The following is a 25,274-nucleotide window of genomic DNA, read 5'->3' on the forward strand; positions in this document are numbered from 1 at the left end:
TGGTAGAGCACTAGCCTTGAGCTGAAGAGCTGAGGGACAGTGCCCAGGCCCAGAGTTCAGGCCCCACGACCGGACCCAAAAAAAACAAAAACAAAAAAAAACATAATATATATTCAATAAACACTTGTGAAAGTTGGCATGGTGGTGTATACAAATATCCCTACTGTGCATTTTAAAGTAGTGTCTGTCATTTTCATCTTAGTGTGACTGAATTTCAGCTTGTATATCTGAAGTAGATTTGCACAGAGGAAAGACCAATTCTATGCAGTATTCTCCACTGTTCTGGAGAAGCCGGGGGTGGGGGAGAGGTTACAATGAAGCAAGCAGGACATTGCAAAGGGAAGGAAATGGACCCATAATAGGTAAGCCAGGGTTGATAAACCCAAACTTTAGCTTCGCAAGTGTTCCTGTTTTTGGTATTTTTGTTTTTAGCCGTGCTGGAATTTGAAAGCAGGGCCATGCTCGTGCTAGGCAGGTGCTGTGTCACTTAACCCAGCCCCACGCACAGCTCTTTGAACTTTTAGCCTACATTTTCAAATAGGCCTCGGGCCCAGCCCCTCCTACTTTTGCCTCGCTGGGATGACAGGCATGTGCCATCACACCTAGCATATCGATTTGAGACAGGATAGAGAGATGAGGAGACAGGGAAATTATATCACGTTCAACAAATGTCCAAAGGGCGAGACGTAGAAGTTCAATCCCAGAAATAAAACAAAAAAGGAAATAAGCTCCTCTCTCAGCAGACCTCTTTTTTAATGTGAAGTTACAAGATTAGGAGACCTAAGAGGGGCTTGTAAAATCTGTCTCCTCCTTTGGAATGATTTTTTTTTTAATCTGGGAGCTCTTCTTGGCGGTGTAGAGACAGAAAAAAATGAAAGGCCTGCCAGGCATAAGGAAGTCCTGAAATTACCTGTTTGAGTTTGGGGAGGGGGGGAGCGAGTCCTCACCCATTTTACTCACCCAGAACATTGCCTAAGGAATTAGTTGTTGCTAACCAATAGATGTGACCACATGTCTTCCCTTAGTTCAAAATCTATTAAAAGTTACGGGCAGGGGCTGCCCTGCCGACTCTTGAACTCTCATTGTCTGCAAGGAAGCAGGAAATGTTTCTCTTTCTTTTGCATTTCTCCCTCCTGATATACAAAAATAAATCCTTGCTACGACTTTCACCTGTGAGACCCTCCTTTTTGTGTGTGAGAGGCATCCTGAAATGCTTCTCATGATCTGAAGAACCTGTGTGATTGCACAAGAATCAGGAAGCTGAAGGAATCTTCTTCCACCCTCAGGTGACAAATTGAGATGAGGTCTCAATAATCCCAATATCCACATCTCAAATAGCTGGGATTATAGGTATGAGCCAACACAGCTGGACACCATTATTTTTGAGACAGGGTTTCACTATAAAGCTCAGATTGACCTGGAACTTGAGGTCCTCCTGCCTCAAGTTAAAAAAAAAAAAAAGTAGTAACCTGCCTTACAGGTACATGGTACCTGTAAAAAGACATCATTAAAATGTATCCCATGGTTATATGTCCTTTGCCATGGTATTAGAGAAAATGAGGACTTGGTTTTTACTTTGGCTGGTAATGTTGGGCTTTATTTTGTTTTTGTGGTACTGGGGATTGTGCCCAGGCCTGGCATCCAAGCTTGATAAACAAAGGCTTTCACACTCCAATCATGCTCCCGGCTCTTTCATTTTGTTTGAGACAAGGTTGGCCTCCAGTTCACAATTCTGCTGCCTCCACCTTCTAAGTAACCAGCATTACAGACAGCCAATACCACACCTGGTTACTCCGATTGTTAAAAGATAATTCATGTCCTCATGGGAAATCACAAGGATGTAGAATAGGGAGGCCCACACAGGAAATACAGGCTTGCACTGCACAGTTTTGGCTCATCCTGCTGTTCTCAGGAACCTCTTAGTTTTATGGGGTACAGGGTTCATCTGTCCTACACATTAACATGGTCCCACAGAGAATAATTAGCATTCAGGTGGGGGCTTCGAACATTGCTCCTCTTCATTTTCTCTTCCCTCTTCTGCCAAGCTGAGGGCAAGATTTCTTGGTTTGCTTTTTTCTTTTCTTTGATTTTCCCACCCCCTAGGATCAGGACTCAGAGGAAGAAGAATTCACTAAGAGATGCCCTTTAGCAATTCATCTCAAATTCTAAAGGAGAACTTTCAGAAGTCAGCCTGCACCCATTATTTCTCACTCTCTACCAGCCAGACATGCCCTTGGCGACTCAAAAGTTATAGCCTCCCTATCAGCCTTCTCCTAATTGGTCTATCTTCCCCTCTCTTCTGTAAAACCTCCAGAGATGTATTCTTAATATATCAGTTGCATGCTGGGCATCAGCGGATCATACCTGTAACCCTAACTATTGAGGAGGCTGAGATCTGGAGAAGTACAGTGTGAAGCCAACTCAGGCAAAAGATTCCATCTCCAACTAACCAGCTAAAAGCTGGGATGAAGGTATAGCTCAAGTTAGTAGAGCACCAGCCATGATCAAGCAAGCCAAAGGAGAAGACAGGGCATTAAGTTCAAGCCTCCCCCCAAATAAAAATGTATACATACATATTCTAGTTACATGAAGACTGTTCTTTCAACATTTTGTGACCACCACCCTATCTACGAAAATCAACAACTCTTCCCTTGACATCTATCATGTCTGCCCTTCATCTTCCTTCCCAAAAGCTGTTCTCTTCCTGTCTCTCTTTTTCCTTTTCCTTTTCCTTCCCCCCCCCTCTCTTTTGATCATGGGGCTTGAACTCTGGTCCTGGGGCTAGAACTCTGGTCCTGGGGGCTGTCCCTGAGCTCTTCAACTCAAGGCTAGCTCTCTACGACTTGAGCCACAGCACCACTTCTACCGCCTGTTTCTTTGACTGGACCTAGAAGATTCTAGAAGTGAGGGAATAGATTTCAACCTAAGTATCTCATAACTTCATTAAATGTAAATATTACAATAGACCAAGTCTATCACCCCTCAGAAAAACTGAGAACCCTATGGCTGAGATGAGCATTAAATATAAACACTTAGAAAAGCTGATGTTCAAGAACCAGAAAAAGGTGGACACAGAAAACATGAATCCAAATGAAAATATATTAATATTGGACCATGTTGACTTTAAGAAGCACGATTAAACCAGTTGCCTGTAGCTCACACCTCTAATTCTAGCTGCTTGGAAGGCTGAGATGAGGAGATCATGACTCTAGAAAAGTCCTTGACACTCATCACAGCCGAAGAAGCTGAGTATGGTGACATGCATCTGTCCTCCCAGCTATGATGGAGAGCAGGATTGCAGACACATTCCTGGACAGGAAGTGAGACCCCCCCATCTCAAAAATAACCAGTGAGGTCAGTTTTATTAACTTTCACAAACTGAAGGTGACCCAAATGTTCATAAAAAGTAGAATGACTCTATGAATTATGTATGGTGTGTTCATGTAATGACATATTAAACAGCAATGAAAACAATCAAACTACACTCAACCCATCATGAATAAAATTCCACAATTACAATTTTGGGAAAAATTAGAATGCATCTTCTATAATTCAACTTATATAGAGAGTTCATAAATAGACAAAATTATATTCCTTACAGATGTATATGCAGGTGGTAAGAGTAAAGAAATGCATGGCTGTGACTGATATGGAATTCATCTAAAGCTTACACTTATTCAGCTAAGGACTAGGAAGCAACATAATACAGAAACTTTTGGGTGGCTAGTGATGGTAATTGCTTAATTTAAGTGATAGCTAGTGTTCAGTTTATATTGCTCTTGAATCATGCCTTTCCATCTATTTTTCTAATTAAAAAAATTATTGAAAAGATTGTATCTGAAGGCTGGGAATGTGGTTTAGTGGTAGAGTGTTTGCCTGGCATGCATGAAACCCTGGGTACCTCAATACCACAGAAAACAGCAAAAGCCAGAAGTGGTGCTGTGGCTCAAGTGGTAGAGTGCTAGCCTTGAGCAAAAGAAACTCAGGGAGAGTGCCCAAACTGAGTTCAAGCCCCAGAACTGGCACACAAAAAAAGTTTGTATCCAAATTGTTATATACCTATGAGTTAATGATATTACTAGCAATTGCTTGAAATACTAAAATTTTGCTCAATGAATATTTGCATGAAAGTGAACATTCAGATTCAATGTTGTCTGACTGAAATTTTTTAAATTACTTCTTACGTTATTCAATATTTTCAGGTTTTACAGGTAATACCCTATATGAAGCTGAAGCCTCTTCAAGACTATGAAAATATGTTCACTGGTTATTTCAGCAAGTAATAAAACTACCTTCCTCTGAAGACAGGCAAATTCTAGAAAATTCTATGATGGTCTACTAGGCAAAAAAAAAAAAATTCAAAAGTAGACAGATTAAAAGATCCCTATGATATTTTATAGCACCCAATAACAATTTAGAAACTGGGGCCATGGATCCTCTCTTAAGATCCCTCCCCGGGGCTGAGAAGGTGGCTCAGTGGTAGAGTACTTGCTTTGCATGCCTGAGGTCCTGGGTTCGATTCCTCAGTACCACGTAAGCAAAAAGAAAAAAGCCAGAAGTGGTGCTGTGGCTCAAGTGGTAGAGCGCTAGCCTTGAGCTGAAGAGCTGAGGGACAGCGCCCAGGCCCAGAGTTCAGGCCCCACTATTGGACCAAAAAAAAAAAAAAAAAGATCCCTCCTCATACCCTGTCCCTAATACTATGGATGTATGACCGTAAACAACTAAGCCATATATGCTTATTTTTTTAACTCGGGGCCTGACACTTGCTAGGTAGTTACTCTACCACTTAATCTATATCTCCATCTCTTTTTTTGCTTTAGTTATTTTTTGCTTTCATTATGTAAGAGTCTTGCAATTTTGCCGGAGGCCAGCTACAGACCTAATGCTCCTACCTATCCCTCATAGACAGACAGATAGATAGATAGATAGATAGATAGATAGATAGATTCCCTCCTATATATCCCTCCTATCATTTGTTGAGATGAGTTCTCTGTAACTTTGTGCTCAGGTTGGCCACAAACAATTACTCCTAATCTCTCTTAATCATTGCACCTGTCCCATTCTTTTACTTTTTGCTTTATTATTTATTTACCTATTCTTGATGCCAGTACTAAGGCTTGAACTCAGGACTTTTTGCTCTTGGTTGTTTTTTATGTTCAAGGCTGGAGTTCTGAAGGCAGACCTCCAACTCAAGGCCCAACTCTTTATACATGATTTTCTTGAGAAGACTGTTTGCTGTATATGAAACAGTGTAAATGCATTTGTCAATGTCCTTAAAGTCTCTACAAACTTTCTTATGATGAAAGAAATATAACTGATCATCTAAAAGCTAAAACTGTATAAAATTTTATTTTCACTTTAGAATACTTATAATACACAGAAGACAAGTCTAGCTATTTACAAAAGATAATTACAATTAGTGGGAGGAAACTTTCGTGTGTGTGTGTGTGTGTGTGTGCCAGTAGTAGGTCTTGAACTTAGAGCCTCAGCACTTAGCCTTTTTTGCTCAAGGTTGGTGCTGTACCACTTTAGCCACACCACTTCCACCACTTCCAGCTTTTTTTTGCTGGTTAATTGGGATTAGGAGTCTTATAAACTTTCTTGCCAGGGCTGGCTTCAAACCATGATCCTCAGATCTCGGCCCCCTGAATAGCTAGGGTTATAGGCATGAGCTGCCAGCACCTGGTTAACCCTCACCAGGTGCTGGTAGCTCACACCTATAATCCTAGCTGTTCAGGAGACTTACATCTGAGGGTCATGGTTCAAAGCCAGCCTGGGCAGGAAAGTCTGACACTCTTATTTCCAATTAGCCATCAGAACACTGGCAGTGGCACTGTGGCTCAAAGTGGTAAAGCACTAGCCTGAGCACAATCTCAGGGACAGTGCCCAAGCTCTGAGTTCAAGCCCTATGACCAACCAAAAAGAAAAAATTCCCTCATAATAAGTCACTCAGTATATTAGAAGGAAATAATGAATTACCAAATCCAAAAGCTATCATACTCCTTTAAAAGTAACTAGTTAATAAACTGAGCCAGTATCATGTAAAAATAGCTGAGAAAAGGAACATCCTACTAAGCATAAATGTGTGGGGAAAGCCCATACTTTGATTCCTGTTTAAGACATGGGAGAGACTCACCTTTAACAAAGGATAGTTGATACTTGCAACCCACATGTTGGTAAATGGGGCCTCCAAAACGATGGCATCAACTGGGCACCCTTGAAATCATCAAATGGGGGAAAAAGAAAACTCAGAAACTTCCTAGGGAAAGAGTTCTAGGGTCTTTACAGGAACTCCCTGGATCAAAATCAGTTGTGGAGCTGTGCATGAAGGGCTCACGCCTGTAATCCTAGCAATTTAGGAGGCTAAGATCTGAGGATCACATTTGGAAACCAAAGCAGGAAAGCAGGAAAGTCTGTGAGACTGTCATCTCCAAATAACCAGCAAAGGGCAGGAAATGGAGCTATGACCCAAAGGGTAGAACACTAGCCTTGAACAAAAAAACAAAGGGACAGCACCCAGACTCTGAGTTCAAGTCCTAGTACTAGCACATAAAAAAATTAATTGTGGAAGAAGTGGTGCTGTGGCTCAAGTGGTAGAGCACTAACCTTGAGCTGAGGGACAGTGCTCAGGCCCAGAGTTCAAGCCCCATGACCAACAAAAAAAAAAAATTAATTGTGGAGATTTTGAGTCAAGCAAACTCTTGTTCCACCCCATACTTATGCATTATGGTATTTCAGTAGGGACTAAGAATGTGCGTTGTCTATGTTTATTGCAGCATTATTTACTATACCTAAGATATGGAACCAACCCAGATGCCCCTCAGTAGGTGAATGGATCAAGAAAATGTGGTATATATACACAATGGAATTCTATGCCTCCATCAGAAAGAATGACACTGCCCCATTTGTTAGGAAATGGAAAGACTTGGAAAAAATTATATTAAGTAAAGTAAGCCAGGCCCAAAGAAACATAGGTCCCATGGTTTTCCTTATTTGCAATAACTAGTATATGTCTGAGACAAGCAGAAACAGTCAGATAAGTTGATGTTAGGTGAAATGAACCCCAAGATAAGGACTCAAATGGTTTTTCTTCCTTGCTATTGTTTCTAACATGTTTATAAGATAATTTCCCCATGGTATAACCCCTGTTTTCAGTGTATTTGATGTTGGTATAATTTGTGGAGGGGAAGGGAAAAAACCAATTGTTTAAATAGGGATACAGGTGGACTCATTGCAACAATGAGATGTATAAGATGTTATGTGGAAAAACAAACTTTACAACTTTGGCCGGGGGGATTGGGGTGGGGGTGGGGGGGAGATGGGAGGGCAGGGATGGAAAGGGGAAACAAAAGAGGAGGCAACAATGTTTGATAAGAAATGTACTCATTACCTTGCTCATGTAATTGTAACCCCTCTGTATGGTATTTTCACAATTTAAAAAACATTAATAAAAAATAGATAAGTAGACAAAAAAAAAGAATGTGTATTTTCAACAAGTGTCCTCCTCCCTCAGAGATTTCTATGCGCCTGATAGTTAAAACCACCACCTTCTTCTATGAATGTAAGATTTTTCAGAACTCAGGTAATTTAAGAAAACAAAGTACAACTGGGCACTGGTTTCTCACACCTGTAATCCTAGCTATTCACAAGACTGAGATCTGAGAATTGAAGTTCAAAGACAGCTCGGGCAGGAAAGTCCATGACACCCATCTCCAATTAAGCACCAAAAGAGTCAGAAGTGGAGTTGTGGCTCAAGTGGTAGAGTGCTAGCTTTGAGCAAAAAGGCTCAGGGACAGTGCCCAGGCCCTGAAATTGCCCCAGGACTGTCAAGAAGGAAAGAGAGAGGAGGTGGAGAGAAAGAAGAAAGAAAGAAAGAAAGAAAGAAAGAAAGAAAGAAAGAAAGAAAGAAAGAAAGAAAGAAAGAAAGAAAGAAAGAAAGAACAGAAAAAGAAAGAAAGAAAGAGAGAGAGAGACGGAGAGGGAAAGAGGGAGGGAGGGTCAAGAAGAATGAATGTTCAGCGTTGCGTTGAGAAGAATGTGCCAGAAGCTAAGGAGGTTTGGTCAACACTCCCTATGAAAACAATTAGGAAGCATATGTGGGGAGAGTGTGTATAAGCATATGTGTACATGCATGTGCATACATGTATACATATATACATGGCATACATGATGGCATATGAGGGCAACTGGTCAGGGAGAAGTCTCAGAGTCAACACCAAGTGAGGAAAGCCCAGACAGCAAGCTCCTTTGCCCTTGAAGCAGCTGAACTCTGAAAACAGCAAAGTGTTTCACAGAATTAGAAACTAAACAGAACTTTTAATACTCACATCGAACTACAAGGACCAAAGCCAGAGATCAGGATGTGACAAAGGGGAGGCTGTATGATGTTTCTCAGGCCTTTGGTTGTGACTTCAAAGTCTGCAGCTAGAGTAACCACATACTAGAAACAAACCAGCCCTTATAAAGATGGGAGTCCAGCTTCAAGTCAACTCAGTCTTATTGGACTAAAGTGAGTTATCCCACTAAGAAAAGGCCATTATTAAATTACTTCCGGAAGAAGACAGCATCATCCCAAGTCTTAAGACAACTCCATAACTTCTATATAATTCATCCTAGTTAATTCATTCTAGTTAAGAATAACTAGATGCAGCTGGGCAGTGGAAGCTCAGCTCTATAATCCTAGCTACTCAGGAGGCTGAGATCTAAGGCTTGAGATTCAAGGCTAGGCAAGGCTGGAAAGTCCATGAGACTCTTCTCTCCACTTAACTACCAAAAAGCCAGAAGTGGAGCTCAAGTGGTAGAGTGCTAGCCTTGAGCAAAAAAGCTCATGAACAGTGATCAGGCCCTGGATTCATGCCCCAGGACTGGCACAAACACACACACACAAAAAATAGACATCCAAACTTAAAGCCAAAGGGACTGGAAATGTAGTTCCAGGCAAGTACTTGCCTAGCATGTGTGAGGCTCTTGGACTGCCAAATAAATAAATAATATTAATATTGTTGGCTTGGAAATTCTCTTAATTACACAGTATTGTGATAATGAATATTTTTATTCACCCAACATTTCTAAATAGAATAAGTTCTAATTTTTATTTTTTAAAACATGACCTGACCCTATTCAAAGAGATTCTACTCATAAAACCTGCTAGGATCCAGGAAACCTGTATTTCAAACAGCGTACGCTGTACATTCTATACAAGCTGTTCTCAGCTGGCTTTGAGAAACACTGACATCAATATTACACAAGAAGGGCTGGACACAGCAAGCCCTGCCTATTATGTCATAATGTAGAGCTCCTTGCCTCTGACTTAATGTCACTTCACAATCACAAAATCCCTCCCTCCTCCACTCTCCCTCCCTCCTTCCCTCCCTCCCTCCCTTCTTTCTCTCCTTCCTTCCTCTTTCTTTCCTTCTTTCTCTTTCTTTCTTCCAGTCTTTTTAGACAGTCTTACTATGTGCTCCAGATTGGCCCCACACTCACAATCCTCTGACCTCAGCTTCCTGAGTGCTGGGATTACCAGCATGCACCATCACACGTCTAAAAGGACTCCTTTGAAGGTAATTTTAGTTCTGTCCTTAGCATTTATGTTTAACTTCATAACCTGGTATAGCAGCTATTATATATAGTAAGTGCACAGAAAAGACAAAACTTTGCTATGCTGCCAGAAATGCTCTAGTAATCTGTGTGATCAAAGTGACACCAATTTCATGAAGTTTCTTGACTGGTTTTGTTCCCACCTTGAGCGAAGGAATGTTAGCCTTTACACATGGTATTACCTTTCTCTTCCAATACCTTTGCAGCGTTGGTGGCGACTCTGTAAGACAATGGAAATGAATGCTTATTTTTAAAAAACCACTCAGAGCCCAGTGGACTCTGTAAAACACAGCATCGGCAGTGAGCATGCGCGGGAGACTCCACACGCTTCTGTTAGAGAATCCTCTAATAGAGGATTTCAAGGGGTTCCACAGACCCTAAATTAAGGATCCTTTTCTTCAAACCTTTCTAGGAGAGTTCTAGAATAAACATCAGTTGTCATAGATAACCAGAGAACTGAAGGACCCTTCTTTGCTTTTTGAGATGGCATAGGGTCTCTTACCCACCTCTGGGGAGGGACAGAGAGCAGAGTCCCGGGGTCCCAGCTCACTGTCCCTCTCCCTGTTTGCTGCCGCTGACAGGACGCTAAAGCTCCACGCACCCTCCCCTCCCACTTACCCCGTGCCCAGAGAGTGGCCCCACAGGCATATAGGAGTGTCCCCACTTCTTGCCCTGGTCCATTCATAGACACAAACGGCATCCACCGTCAGTCCTTCTTCTGTTGGCTTCCCCGTGGAATCCCCAAACCCTGGCAGAAAGGAAGGCAAACACAATGTCACTACCCCCACAGTGAATTACCTTTGCACATGGTTCTTGTGTGTGTGTGTGTGTGAATACTGGGACTTGAACCCAGAGTCTGGATGCTGTCCCTTAGCTTTTTCACCCAAGAATGGCACTCTACTACTTGAGCTACAGCCCTGTTTCCAGTTTTTTTACTGATTAATTGGGGAGAAGAGTCTCACAGATTTTTCTGCCCCACTGGCTTTGAATTGCAATTGGTGGATCTCAGCCTCCTGGGTAGCTAGGATTATAGGCGTGAGCCACCCAAATCCCAGCCTGTGTAGAGTTCTTAGCACATACCTCTGTAGTCAACAGACAGCACGTGAAAGCCGCCATCACTCAGCACCTGGGTGATAAGGGAGCCATTAGCACTTCCTGATTCCAACAGCATGATTCCCCTCACCACTGCCCAGTGGCCCTCGTTGTGGTGGCTTCATAGCTGGGAAAGAGATGTACTTTTAAAAAATCTGCTGCTCACTGTTCACAATAGCTAGGATATGGAAACAACCCAGATGCCTCACCACAGATGAATGGATCCAAAAACTGTGGTATCTATACACAATGGAATATTATGCAGCCATTAGAAATGATAAAATAATGGCATTTGCAGGGAAATGGATGGAGCTAGAAGAAATCATGTTGAGCGAGGTAAACCAAAAGTAAAGAGAACAACGGTACATGGTCTCCCTGATAAGTGGATGCTAAATCCAAAATGTTAGGTGATACGACAAAATTAACAGGACTTAAGAAACAAAGTACTTCCACTCATCTGGTTGAACCACTGCTAAATAACCCCATGCTGCTGATCACATGTATGGTATATATGTATATACCATTATATGTTATAGACCGTGATAGACAATTTGCTCCAGGAAAGTTAGAATGATCTTGTGACTTTAAATGAGCATCATTATTCCACAATACTGTGAAATTTGGGAAATTATGTAATCACTTAATCACAATAAAAGAAAAAAACCACCAGAAAACTAGAAGTGGTGCGATGGCTCAAGTGGTAGAGCATGAGCCTTGAGCTGAATTGCTCAGGGACAGCTCCCAGGCCTAGAGCTCAAGCCCCATGACTGACAAAAAGAGAGAGAGAGAGAGAGAGATCTTTCATGTGATTGTTTCTAACATATTTATAAGATTATGTCTTTGTTGCCTTGTATGTCCCTCCCCCATGGTACAACCCCTGCTTTCACTATATATGATGTTGGTATATGTGGAGGGGAAGGGAAAAAACAAATTGTTAAAGCAGGGATACAGGAGGACCCATTGCAACAATGAGATGTACAAGTCGTTATGTGGAAAAACGAACTTTACAACTTTGGGGGGGGGATGGAGGAGGAGGATACGAAGGGATGTGAAGGGGAAACAAAGGAGGAGGCTGCAAGGCTTGATAAGAAATGTGCTCATTATCTTACCCATGTAATTGTAACCCCTCTGTACAGTATTTTCACATTAAAAATATATTTTTAAAAATCTGCTTGTCTTCAACCATGAGATCAATCTCTGCAGAGAAAATGGAGAGCAGCCTAGCAGAACAGGATCAGGCCGCCGGGTCCCAACCCTGGTACAGGCATCACCAGCAGTGCGATGTTGCCCAAGTTACTTGCCATTCAAAGATGTAACTTACTCTGAAAAGTGAACACTGTTTGCATTCAGATTACATACATGATATACTAAAGTATCTAATTACATGTAAATGTCTATTTTTAAGTTGCCTTGAGCCAGGCATGGCAGCATATGCCTGTAATTCAGCCCTTGGGAGGCTGAGTCAAGAGGTTCATGAATTTAAAGCCAGCCTGGGCTACAAAGTAAGAACCTATTTTTAAAAACATTGATGTTCAGAAAGACTGCTTCAGACATACCTTTACCAGCTTAATTCTGTGGGAAGCTGCCCTGGAAAGAAAGTTAAAACAAAAAAAAAAGAAAAGCAGAGTTAGGAATTACAAGGACAAATAGTAAAAATCATTCTTGAACATCTTGAACACATGCCTTCTTTTTAAAAAAAAATTTTGTTTAGGTTAAGGAGATCAGTAACTAGCCCACCTGTAATCCTACTCAGGAGGCTGAGATCATGAGGATCCCAATTTGAAGCTAGCCCAAGCAGAAACGTTTATGAAACTCTTATCTCCAAGTAACCAGCAAAACACTATAAGTAAAGGTGTGACTCAAATAGTAGAGCCTCTGCCTTGAGCAAAAAAGCCAATCTAGAGCTTGAGGCCATGATTTCATAGCCCAGTACTAACACACACACACACACACACACACACACACACACACACACACACACATCAATAACTAGGAGAAAGACAACCATTTCTTGGTGGCATGTAAATGACCAGCAGCTCCCCACAGCTGAGCTCCTCAAAAGTCCTGAGTGCGCAGCTCTCTCTAGAGCTTCTCATGTGAGCCCTTATCAATAAACTATTGATAATTCATCCCCTTTTACTTCTACATAGAAGAATTGTACGAGAACTTCTTTTCCTTTAGGATACTGGTAGCTGACACCTGTAATCCTAGCTACTCAAAAGGCTGAGATATGAAGATTATGGTATGAAGCCCATGAAAGTCCATGAGACTCTTATTTCCAAATAACTAGCAAAAGGCTGGAATTGGAGCTGTGGTTTGAGTGTTAGACCACCAGCCTTCACAGAAAAAAAAAAAAGCTGAGAGAACCAGAAGCCCTGAATTCAAGCCCCAATAAATAGGTAAATAAGTTTTATAAAGCTTTTCTAAAGGATGAGGAAGTCAAGTTGTACTAAATTACAAGTTGCCTGTATCCCATCCACTCTGCCATTAAGTACAAGACAACATGAAGGAGAGATGTTCACCAACCTGCGAATATAAAAACCATTTTTGCCAGATGCTGGTGGCTCACACCTGTAATCCTAGCTACTCAGAAGGCTAAGATCAGGGCTGGGAAGGTGGCTCAGTGGTAGAGCGCTTGCCTTGCAAGCCTGAAGCCCTGGGTTCGATTCCTCAGCACCACATAAGCAAAAGAAAAAAAAAACTGGAAGTGGCGCTGTGGCTCAAGTGGTAGAGCGCTAGCCTTGAGCTGAAGAGCTGAGGGACAGCGCCCAGGCTCAGAGTTCAAGCCCCACGACCGGACCCAAAAAAAAAAATTAAAAAAAAAAAAAAAAGAAGGCTAAGATCAGAGGATCGCAGTCCAAAGCCAGCGCAGGCAGGAATGTCCATGAGACTCATCTCCAAAAAACTACTGAGAAAAAGGAGGAAGTAGTGCTGTGGTTCAAGTGGTAGAGTGCTAGCTTTGAGCACAGAGGCTCAGGGACAGTGCCCAGGCCCAGATTCAAGCTCCATGATAGACAAAAAAAAAAGGGGGGGGGGGAAATTGTCCAAACTAATTGTATTATCGATTCACATTGAGAGGGGAGGGAAAAAGAGATTCTAAAAGGCAGAGAATCCTTTAAAAACATATTTTGAAGTTCACCTTAGAGGCAAATTTCTTAAATGTTAGTAGGTCTCAGAACCCTTTGGATATCTAATTAAATCTATAAACCCATGTCTAGAAGCAGTATACTCATACCCAAAACCTTATGTACAGCTTTAGGAGGGGATTCAGGGGCCCCATAGGACTTCCAAGGAGACAAGTCTAGATCCACCATAATCTCCTCTTGAAGGAAGGCTGCTCTGTTGTCAGAACTATCAACTCAGTACTGTACAGCTGCTTATAAGCTGAGGCTTCTGGGCAGAAGACAAAAAGAAGGTGTGGCTAACCCCAGCCATTGAGCATCTCAGGTACTTTAGAGAATTCTCACATTCCCAGGGAGGCCCAGAGTAGGGAGAGGCAGGGCAGGGGAGGTACCATCCACATGATCCTTAAATAAGTAGGCTTTAATACAATGGCCAAGTTTACACAGAACAATGTTAACATAAATACGTAAATTCCACAGAACGTTTCAGGAAGTGTGATTCTAACTGAGAAAAGGCACGAGTTGAGAAAGTTATCACCAGACAGAAAAAGACAGTGAGAAAAATCAACACAGGCCAGCTAGCCAACAGGCAGATTCCAGGGCCTGTCACTGAGTTGGAGTATCTGTGCAGTAATAGGAGATCCCTGGTTTTCTGAGCCATGTGCTCCTCCCCAGGTTGAGACAGGCTGTCTTGGCTGATAATCATCATCCAATGCAATTACATAGACCTGAAAAGGCCTTGACAGCCAGGCTTCTTTGTTACAAAACAAGTTAGGGACTACAGCTAGTAACCTAATGCAGTTCAAATTAGTCAGCAAGTCCCTCAATACCTGTGGCCAGAATTCCAGGAGATTTCTCTTAGAGGCTCTACTTTGACTCTCACAGAGTTAATGTCACATAAATAGCCCTTCACTGTAGTTTTCTGAAATTCCATGGATGTGGAACTTGTGCTTCCATTCCCCCATAATGCCTTCCTAACCCCCTTCCCAGTTTGTTTATCTAAATGACAACCAAAGAAAGACTCTCCAAAGATACATTACCATAGGAATAGGCACATAGGATGCTGGGAGTGTATTTAAAAAGATTGAGGCCAGGGGGGTGTTTTTAAATACAAAATAAGAGGCCTCAATAAGCTATTTTGAAACACTAATCCCTAGCTGTGAGGAGTAATAACAAAGGTGGCATCAGGTCTAGTTGGAGCAGACAGTTGCTGAGAAGATGTTCTTGCACAAGTATTTTGTGTGCAAGATTGCAACAGTCTTTGTGCATGACTGTGGTTCCATTAATGATTCTTGTTACCTGACGTACATGCATGAGACCTTTTCCTCTCTTTTCTTTCTCCTAAGTCTGGGGATTGAACTTAGATTCCTATGATTGCTAGGCAAATGCTCTACCATGTGAGTCATACCTTTAGTCCTTTTTGCTTTTTAGTTTAGTTTAGTTTTGTTTTGTTTTTTGTTTTGTCAGTCGTGGGGCTTGAACTCAGAGCCTGGGTGCTGTCCCTCAGCTCTTCAGCTCAAGGCTAGCTCTCTACCATTTGAGCCACAGCACCACTTCTGGCTTTTTCTGTTCATGTGACACTGAAGAATCAAACCCAGGGCCTCATGCCTGCAAGGCAAGCACTCTACCACTATGCCACCTTTCCAGCCCTAGTTTTTGTTTTTTGTTTTGTTCAGATAGGGCCTCATGCTAATTTTGCCTGAACTGGTCTCCCAAATAGCTGGAATTAGAGATGTATACTACTGTGCTCAGTCCTAAAACACACTTCTTCATAATTTCCTAAGTTTATTCCTTTCTTGGTTAGGGTTTGACACAAGTGACTCTATTTGGATTGTGGCAAATTTGGATTATGGCATTTTTTAAAAATCTTGTCTATGGAGTAAAGGAACTATTGCCTTCTTTAAAATTAATATACAAGTTTTGGAAGACTTACTCTTTTCTTCCTTTCAGTTAAGAATGCTGCATTCAGAAAGAAGCCTTTTCCAGAGAACATCCTCAGATTCCAACAAAGGAATAGACATACATGAAGGTATGCCCACTATGTTAAAAACTGAGTCTGACTTCTCTCTCCCACAGTGATGAGATGTTCTGAGTATTGAGGGAAGAGGGAAAATCCAAGCAAAGGCACTGACCTGTGTTCTGAGCTGCCATGAAGATAAACAATGATTGGGTTCCCATCGCGCAGGGCCTCTTCATACCAGCAACGATCCTTCCCCTTGGCATCATTCCCCCGGCAGCTGGGAACTGTGTGCCTGAGGAGCAGGGACAGGGGTCATAAACACACACTCACCCAAGAATTCTCTATGCCCCAGATGTCTGAAGGTATATGTGTGTGTGTGTATACATATATACATATATATATGTGTGTGTGTGTGTGTGTGTATATATATATGTGTGTGTGTATATTATATATGTGTGTACTATATATATATATATGTATATACACACACATATATGTGAATATAGGTCTTGTTATCTGAGCAAAAATTAAAATCTAATTCCACAACATCTTATGATAAAAACTACTCCCCATGTCTGGTGGCAATTTCTTTCAACCATTTAGTATTTTAGCTCTTTGAACTTTTGTACATATTGAGAGCTTCCCAGACTGCAGTTCTTGGGTATAGATCACTGAAGTAACCAAAAGAAAAAAGAAAGAAAGAAAGAGGAAATAAGGAAAGGATAATAGATATTTTGTCTGAAGAGAGAAGTTAGAATTTAAAGAGAAATTATTAGGAGACTAGAGTATGGACATGAAGTCCAGGCTGTTCTATTTTAAAAAATTAAGTGATCTTGTGATTTTTGCAAGCTACTCCATCTTGTTAAACTATTGGATGGACCCTAAAAATATAAAGGCAGCCTGGTGCTGATGGCTTATACCTATAATCCTAGCTACTCAGGAGGCTGAGATCTGAGGATCAAAGTTTAAAACCAGCTCAGGCAGAAAAGGCTATGAGACTCATAGCTCTAATTAACTACCAAAAAGCTGAAAATGAAGGTATACTTCAAGTGATAGAAACCATCTTTGGGCAAAAAAGCCAGACAAGGGCCGAAGGCCCCGAGTTCAAGCCCCAGTCACAGCATCAAATGAGAAAAAAAGAAAGAAAGAAATGCTGCCATATGTTACTTCACAGAAATGGTAAGTCTTCAGTCCTCTCAATCAATAAAGGACAGAAAGTCTGCCATTGTCTCCAAGGACGTTGTACTGAGACTCCAGGCACTACTGTCCCTGGATGAACTGCCTGTGTGTGTTGGGCACAGCTGCTAGAACTGTGAGGTGAAACAACCAATCAGAAGGTTTCTAAGTCCGAGCACTATTCCCTGGAGTGCTCTCTGTGGAACAGGAAGAAAGAAGTACGTGCATCGATATTGGTTTCACAGTCAGACCATTCCATGGTCTGAAGTCCAAAGTCAGAGAGAAAAAAAAAAAATAGGAGGCAGGACACTGGAGAGCTGGTAGCTAAGAAAAGCAGTAGAACCAAACAAAAGACTGAGATTAGTGTAACATGGACAAATATTTATTGAGAGTCTTCTGAATGCCAAGAACTATACCAGTCAATGAAAACCCACCCCTAACCACCACCTGTCACCCAGGAAGCTATGGCTTTGTAAGCAAGGCAAACACTAGCCAACTACACAAATATGTGTTTAATTACAGTGGAAAGAAATGTCCTAAGGGATGAACAGAGATGGCTGCAAGAGAGCACGCATACCTGGAACAGAGGGTGTCCAGTGAGCCAAGAGGCCCCTGAAAACAACGAAGTTACAGTGAGAGGATGAGTAAGCAGCTGGCTGGGCAAAAGGAGGGGCAGGAGAGCACGGTTAGCAGGCAGCACTGGGAACAGAGCGCATGCTGGGTATGGGACCTGAGGTTTGCATGGTGGGAGTGTGTGTGGAGCTGAAGGCCACCAGGGGTAGGGAGGAGAAGGGCAGGAGAGGTGGGCGGGGCCAGGCACCCAGGGTATCCCAGGAAAGACTTTAAACTTTGTAGCAAGCAAGTAGTTAATTGAAGATAAAAGTCTCAAAATCTTTTCTGTTCAGGCTGACTTTGAACCCTAGACTTGACTTTAAAAGCCACAATCCCCAGATCTCAGCCTCCTGAGTAGCTAGGATTACAGGCGCCTGGCTTCTTACTTAGCATCTCAGTATCTGATCCATCTACTCACCAGATTCCCAACATCACTCCAGGCTCAGGCCTGATGTAGAAGTTCACTGTGTGAGCAATCTTGGACTCTGGCTTCTTTAAATCCACAAGAAAAGGAGCTTTGTCTGGAAGGTAGAAATCATTATCACTCCTCAGAACCAAAGCCTATATCTCTTTGTCACAATAAAAATAATAATACATTGAAGGGAAAATTACCTTTGAAGCTGAATTAAGTTCTAAGTTTCAAGCTCAACTTCCAGCAAAATATTTTATTATCAGCTGGAACTAGTCTAAAAGAGTTGTGAAAACATGACCTAAAGCTTGATTTTAAAATAGTGCAGGTATCATAGCCCATAATAGAGAAGAGAGTTTATTCAGTCCTAGCTGTGTCTCCAGCTAAAAACAGAGGAAAACATTTCCTGAAAAGGCAGGTGGACCCAGGGACCGGTGGGTCATTCTTGTAATCTTAGCTACTCAGGAGGCTGAGATCTGAGGATCATTGTTCAAAGCCAGACCAGACAGGAATGTCTATGAGACTCTTAAATCCAATAAAACAGCAAAATGCTGAAAGTGGAGGGGTGGCTTAAGTGGTAGAGTGCCAGCCTTGAGTGAGAAAGCCAAACAAATCCAAAAGGCCCTGAGTTCAAGTCTCAGTACCAGCACAAGAAAAAAGAGAAAAAGAAAATGGCAAGTGGATAAATTGCTTTGTTGAATGGGAACTCCTTTAAAAATATTTTTTAAAAAGAGAGAAAATGTGGGCTCAGAAGAAAACTGAGTATGCAACATAAGTAAAAACTTATCCTTTCCCTCCCCACCATCGGCCCATCTCCCTCTTTCTCCACCCCCCCCCTTTCCTCTTCCTTCTTCCTCTTTTAAGAGAGGCAGGTAAGAGGAAGGAAAAAGCAGAGATTACAGTGGGCAGCTAAGTATCCACAACAAATCTATGTCTGTCCTTCTCTATGTCCATCAGTCTGGAAGGTTTCAATGCCTCCAAAATCAAATCAAGTGAGTTTCAGATTGTTAACATCTAGCCACCGTTTTATAACTAAGTCATTTTCATTCAACCCTAACTTTAAGAACAGTAGGTTCTTTATTTGGAAAACAATTAGGTAGGAAAATTCATAGAAGGTATATACTTACAAAAATTAAAATAAATGAGCATCTCCATCAGAGGAGGGAAAATGTGTTCTGATAATGATTTGCTGGTAAAATCAGTGTACAGAGCAGCAATTTGTCTTCCAAGTGTTGAGCAGTGGTGTGGAACAGATCTGTACGACATTGAGGAGCAAAGAAGAGTTTTCAAATCAGTCCTGGCCTTGTGTTGGCTTTTTTTTTTTTTCAAACCAAATTTCAGAGGTTCTTGTTGGGAATTCTGGGTTTGCAGGTATTTAGGCAAAACCCTGTACACAGCTGCCTACAATCAGCTCCTCTGGGTCCAAGGGGCAACCAAGTGGGGAAAAGAATCAGGCCAATCCCCCAACAGTCTCTGGAAAAGCCAGCACATGACAGGGACACATAGGGTAGACACCACAATGGCACCTGCCTTAGGTTTGTCCTGGGCCTATAGAAGGCCCAGGCTGGACCCCAAAGCCATCAGGAAGCAGTAGGAGAGTTCCCATGTCCTAACTCCGTGTTCTGTCTATAAGCTCCTATGATTATGATCCAATACAGCTAGTGAGTAATGATTCGATCTTCTCTCTTCTGGGTAGATCTTAGGAAGAATAAACCAGGGAGAAAAGATACCTGCTGCCCCCACACACACACCCACATGCTTCTGAGAGACCCAGGAGGATGGGGTCTTGAGGGGGGACCATGAAGGACCCAGGAGACTCCATCAAGAAGTGGGATGGGCTCATTCTACTGCTCCCTTGAACACAAGCCACCCAAAGCAGACACCACCAGCAGACTCCTAAGGAGTCACCAGCACACCTCTGTCTTAAAAGGGTCAAGGTCATCTTCTCTTGCTTCCATTGCAATGCCCACTCATGAACACGAGGGTTTCGTACACTTTCACCCTCAGAAAGGCAGTGGGAAGGAGAGGACCTTGTTACAGTTGTAGAGGTAAGAACTCAAAACCCAGAAAAGCTGCTTTGAACCACAGATGAAGACAGCAAGGGCAGAAGAGAGCCCCAGCCTGGAAAGCTCTATGCTTGCTTCCAGCTGCCCCTTCTCCCACATGCATTCTCCCGCCTCCCCACCCTGCCTGCTCCGGCTCCAGCTAAGTCATCCTTTGAAGACAGGCAGGGTAGGCTCCTGCTAAGTTATCTTTTGAAGGTCTGCTTGGGAAGCAGAGGCAGTAGAGAGAAATATGCTTCTTTTTTTTTAAAGGAATAATTTATACAGAACCCTTCTCTCAAATAGCTCAAGGCACTTCTGAGCAATCGCTGTGGGAAGACCACAGTGACCAGACCCCTTCTGAGCATCAATAATGCAAAGGCACTCCTTTTAATGAAAGGCTTGTCAATTTGACTTCCCCTGGATCAGGAGGGGATCAAAAGTCACCAATGGCTAACAGACTTTATTTGAGCAAAGGATACGGTCTCAGCCCCAACCCAGCTACGGACCAGCTACATCAAACAGCCACCATGCTGCTCTCCTGTTCCTTCCTTTGCTCTTTGATCATCCTTAGCTGTAACCACACAGCATCCACTGGGGCCACAAGGCCCCAACTGGATGATTCTGACTGGGGAAATCCGGTGGAGCCTGGCAAATCATTCCTTCCCAGAAGTGTCCACAATCTAGCTTTTGGGAGTTCCAGTCCAGCCACATCAGGCCAGACAACTATTCAAAATATTAAGACAGGCTGCGTCTCCATTCTCTGTGCTGATTCATGCAGTCAATGTGTGTTTCTTTCCTAGAAGCACATGACACTCTAACAACTAGATCCCCCAGCCTGGATCTTCATACCCACTCAAGTGTTTTTTGAGAGTTTCTTGTTTGGGGTTTTTGTTTTGTTTTGTTTTTTTTGCCGGTCGTAGGGCCAGAACTCTGGGCCTGGGGGCTGTCCCTCAGCTCTTCAGCTCAAGGCTAGCGCTCTACCACTTAAGCCATAGCACCATTTCCAGCCTTTTCTGCTTATATGGTATTGAGAAATCAAGCCCAGGGCCTCATGCATATAAGGCAAAGACTCCACCACTGAGCCACCTTCCCAGCCCACAGTTTCTTGGTTTGTTTTTGTTGTTGTTGTTGTTGTTTTGTCAAAGTTTCATTCAGACAGATCTTCTACTGAGACCTTTCCACTGATTATAATCAAGGCCACTCTTGAGTTTTCTCTGATAGATTTCATTATTAGCCTGTCTTCTTTACTGTTTGTCTGACTTCAGACAAAGACCACATGGATCTACTGGTTCTTAAGTATGTATGTATGTATGTATGTATGTATTTTTGTGCTGCTACTGAGCCTTGAACTCAGGGCCTTGTGATCTCACTTTTTCATTAAAGGCTCATACTCTATCCCTTGATCCACACTTCCCCTTTTGGCTTTTTTTGCTGATTAATTAGAGATGAAGAATCTCCTGGACTTTTCTTCCCAGGCTGGCTCCAAACCACAATGCTCAGATCTCAGCTTCCTAAGTAGCTAGAATTACAGGCATGAACTGCCAGGGCCCAACATCAACGATTCTTTTACATCCCTCTTTCTAGCACAAGGCCAAGATCAGTAAATTCCAGTTCATCTGCAGGATGAAGGAGGATTTGTTTTATAAAGGAGAAGGCAGCAGTGTTTATTGATAGGTCTTGGTGGCAACTTCTTTTTTCTGATGCTGGGAAGCAAACCCCTTGGTTTTTTTGGGGGGGGTTCATTCTTTTATTTATTAATTTGCCTTGTACTACAACTGAAAATGAGGCCACAGGAACTCCACAGAGCAGAGCTTTTTGCCTGTTTTGTTTGCTCTGGTGAATCCAGGACCTAGTCTAATGGCTACTGCATAACATGGAGCCAATACTGCAAGAAGAAAGTATATGCCCAACAGCCCACTCATTAAGAGTGGTACAGGGGCACAGGAGCAAAGTAACCATTTGCTTTTCCCCTACGTCTTTTGCTAAGCATGTTCAAAGACACAGATGGTTTCAAGGAAATCATTTGCTGGCGGAGGCCTGCTCTTACAGATACCCACCTAAAGCAACAGCTGTGTCTGATAATTGTGTCAATCCAGTGAAAAGATTGCCAAGGCACCAAAACATAAATCACTGAAAATATTATGTGATTAAGTGTTTTCCATCACCTCACACCACATCACTGTAGATCTGGGGCTATGGTAGTGCCAAGTACACAACAGGCCTGCCATGAGTGTTTGTGAATCTAAATTTATTTGGCTCCAAGGGACAAAAAAAATCCAAATCTTGGAAACTGGTCTGTGTCTCAGCCTTAGTTCATCTTCCATTAGATGAATAATCTCCCATTGGGCAGGGAAATACTCTGGTGTTTGCAGGAAGCATCTCGAGGTTTTTTTGTTTTGTTTTTTTTTTTACTAATTAGAAAGTCAAGTAACAGAGGGTCCCAATTCCCCTCTTTCCCCTTTCTATTATCAATAAAGCAGGTTGTTTTCTAAGTGCTTGAACTGCAGCTTTGATTCTCTGCTTGACAGAAAAATGTTCTTTTCTGCCAAATGAATGATAAACAATCAGCAATTAACACTACAGATAATGAAAGAGAGAGGTGGAAAATGTCAGTGTTCCCAGAATAACCATATGGGAGTGTTGGAAGGAAGGTCCTGAGAGTATGAAGTTTCAAAAAGTATAGACTGGAGTTGGCCATGGTGTATATCATCTAATCTCAGCTACTTGGGAAGTGCAAACAAGAGGATTGCAAGTTTACGATCCACTTAGGCAGTGTGAGACTCTGTCTTAAAAAATAAAACAAGAGCCGGGCGCTGGTGGCTCACGCCTGTAATCCTAGCTACTCAGGAGGCTGAGATCTGAGGATCGCGGTTCAAAGCCATCTCGGGCAGGAGAGACTGTGAGACTCCTATCTCCAATAAACCACCAGAAAACCGGAAGTGGCGCTGTAGCTCAAGTGGTAGAGCACTCACCTTGAGCTGAAGAGCTGAGGGACAGCGCCCAGGCCCAGAGTTCAGGCCCCACGACCGACCAAAAAAAAATAAAAAATAAAACAAGAGCTTATACTGGTAATCCTACCTACTCAGGAGGCTGATATGAGGATTGCGGTTCAAAGCCAAGCCCAGCAGGAATGTCTGTGAGACTTTGTGTGTGTGTGTGTGTGTGTGTGAGTCATGGGGCTTGAACTCTGGGCCTGAGTGCTGTCCCTCAGCTCTTCAGTTCAAGGCAAGTGCTCTACCAGTTGAGGCACAGTACCACTTCCGGTTTTCTGGTAGTTAATTGGAAATAGAGTCTCCGGACTTTCCTGCCCAGGCTGGCTTTGAACCATGATCCTCAGATCTCAGCCTCCGGAGTAGTTAGAATTATAGGCGGGAGCCACCAGTGCCCAGCTCAATGAGACTCTTATCTCCAATTAACCACCAAAAATCTGGAAGTGGAACTATGGCTCAAGTGGTAGAGTACTGGCCTTAAGAAAAAAGCTAAGGGACAGCACTAAAGCCCTGAGTTCAAACCCCAGTACCAACACACATACACACAAAACAACTAACAAATAAGCAAAAAGTTTGGTTATAAAATGTAATCTCTAGGATGCAGCAAGTAAATAAAGCAGAATGAACTTGTTATACATATACACATGCGCGTGTGCACCTGCGCGTGCGCGCACACACATACAGGTATGCAGCATAGCTCAAGTGGATCTGCCAAGCTTGTGCAAGGCCCTGGGTCACTAACAGTCCCAAGGGGGAAAGTACAGACAGAACATTCGAACAGGTGTGCAGATTCAGCCCAGAAGGGGAGACATAAGTCTTGTAGCTCCGGGCCAGGGTGGAGCTTGTGTCCCTTCTGCTCTACACTCTATGCTGCAGAAGGAGCAGAAGAGAAAAAGATGGTTGTCACCATCCCTGTGGGCATGCTAGAGTGGAAGTCTCCAGTGTCCAGATGTGATTTTTTTTTAATTGTGCTAGTACGGGGGCTTGAACTCAGGACCTTGCAATCTCAGCCCTCCCTTAGCTACTTCAGTTCAGTTATAGCTGGTGCTGAGCTACTAGAGTCACAGATCCACTTCCGGATTTTTGTTGGCTAATTGGAGTCTCTCAGATTTGTCTGTCAGGGCTGGCTTTGAACCACCATCCTCCAATCTTAGTTTCCTGAGAAGCTAGGATTATAGGCATGCCAGGTTGACCCTGGAATATTTTTGCAATTAGCACAAATTTAAAAGGACTAGAAGAATGGAATATAAACAAAAATGCTAATACCTTCCCAAGTCAACAAAACAAAAGGAAATACACAAGTCTTTGGAATGCAGCATCACTAACCAATACCTGGTATTGTAAAGTGTTACTGGTCAATTCAAATGATGGAAGGTGATTGTTCACTAAAGGTTCATGAGGGATCGAGCGTTCAAAGACCAAATAACAATGAAAACATTTACAGTACACAGACATTTCTGGATTTAAACCATGTAAGGCCGTGGCCAGGGAATGCCCTGTGGTGATTTCAATGTACACCGTCCTGGAGGTGAGTTCTGTAACTACATTGGGGAATGACTTTCTGGTGTGTTTCCCACCTACCTGACCTAAGTAAGCTGCCACCTGAGATTACAGTATGCATTATACTGTTATAGTCACTGTTGTTGGTAATAGTTAAACCTACCTCGTAAACTGGCAGCTAAGAAGGCTTGGGAGAGGAACCTGAATCTTCTCTCTTTCAGAGGTGCCCACAAGTTCTTCAAATGCAAGGAGCCCCCAAGCCCTCGCAGGGAAGACCCCGCCCCGGCCCCCCACCGTGTCTTCACCCCCATCCCAGCCGCAGCGCCCGGCCTCTGGCCCTGCGAGGAGGGGCCGCCCCGCCAGGTCCCCGCCGCTCCCGCCCCTGGGGATCCCGGACAGTCTATGCGCGCGCGCGCGGGCACTCACCGTAGGTTCCGCAGGACCATGTCCCACCAGGAGGCCACGCAGCCATGGTCCGGGGGCTCGGGTACCGAGGCCGCCTCGCAGTCCCCAGAGTGCATCCGTGCGCTGTCCCGATCCGCCAATGCCACTGGCCACTGCCGCCAGCCCGGGCCGCGTCCTCTCCACCCTGGGCGCCCACGCGCGCGCGCGCTCCTCCGCCTCCGGGGGGGGGGGCTCCAGGAAACAGGGAGTGGGGCGGGGGCGCCCTGCAGCATGGGTGTGGGTGCCCACCCACTACCAGAGCCAGGAGTGTGTTCCGCGCTCTGTGTCTGTCTGTCTCTCTCGCTCTCTGTCTCTGTCTCTGTCTGT

General features: G+C 43.2%; 1 protein-coding gene across 1 annotated transcript in view; it reads right to left on the minus strand.

Annotated features, from left to right (window-relative positions):
- The window catches only part of Abhd12b (abhydrolase domain containing 12B), a 29,516-nt gene extending 4,492 nt beyond the window's left edge, over window positions 1-25,024 (minus strand). The window contains exons 1-9 of the mRNA XM_013012223.1: window positions 24,930-25,024; window positions 19,096-19,223; window positions 17,978-18,080; window positions 15,944-16,063; window positions 12,246-12,276; window positions 10,678-10,723; window positions 10,216-10,345; window positions 9,780-9,817; window positions 6,137-6,216 (exon numbers count right to left, since the gene is read on the minus strand). Coding sequence (XP_012867677.1) covers window positions 6,137-6,216; window positions 9,780-9,817; window positions 10,216-10,345; window positions 10,678-10,723; window positions 12,246-12,276; window positions 15,944-16,063; window positions 17,978-18,080; window positions 19,096-19,223; window positions 24,930-25,024 — 771 coding nt within the window. The remainder of the gene's footprint in view (window positions 1-6,136; window positions 6,217-9,779; window positions 9,818-10,215; window positions 10,346-10,677; window positions 10,724-12,245; window positions 12,277-15,943; window positions 16,064-17,977; window positions 18,081-19,095; window positions 19,224-24,929) is intronic.
- Window positions 25,025-25,274: the final 250 nt, after the last annotated feature.

Source organism: Dipodomys ordii, unplaced genomic scaffold (genome assembly GCF_000151885.1).
Source record: "Dipodomys ordii isolate 6190 unplaced genomic scaffold, Dord_2.0 Scaffold16, whole genome shotgun sequence".
In the NCBI taxonomy this organism is placed as follows: domain Eukaryota; kingdom Metazoa; phylum Chordata; class Mammalia; order Rodentia; family Heteromyidae; genus Dipodomys; species Dipodomys ordii.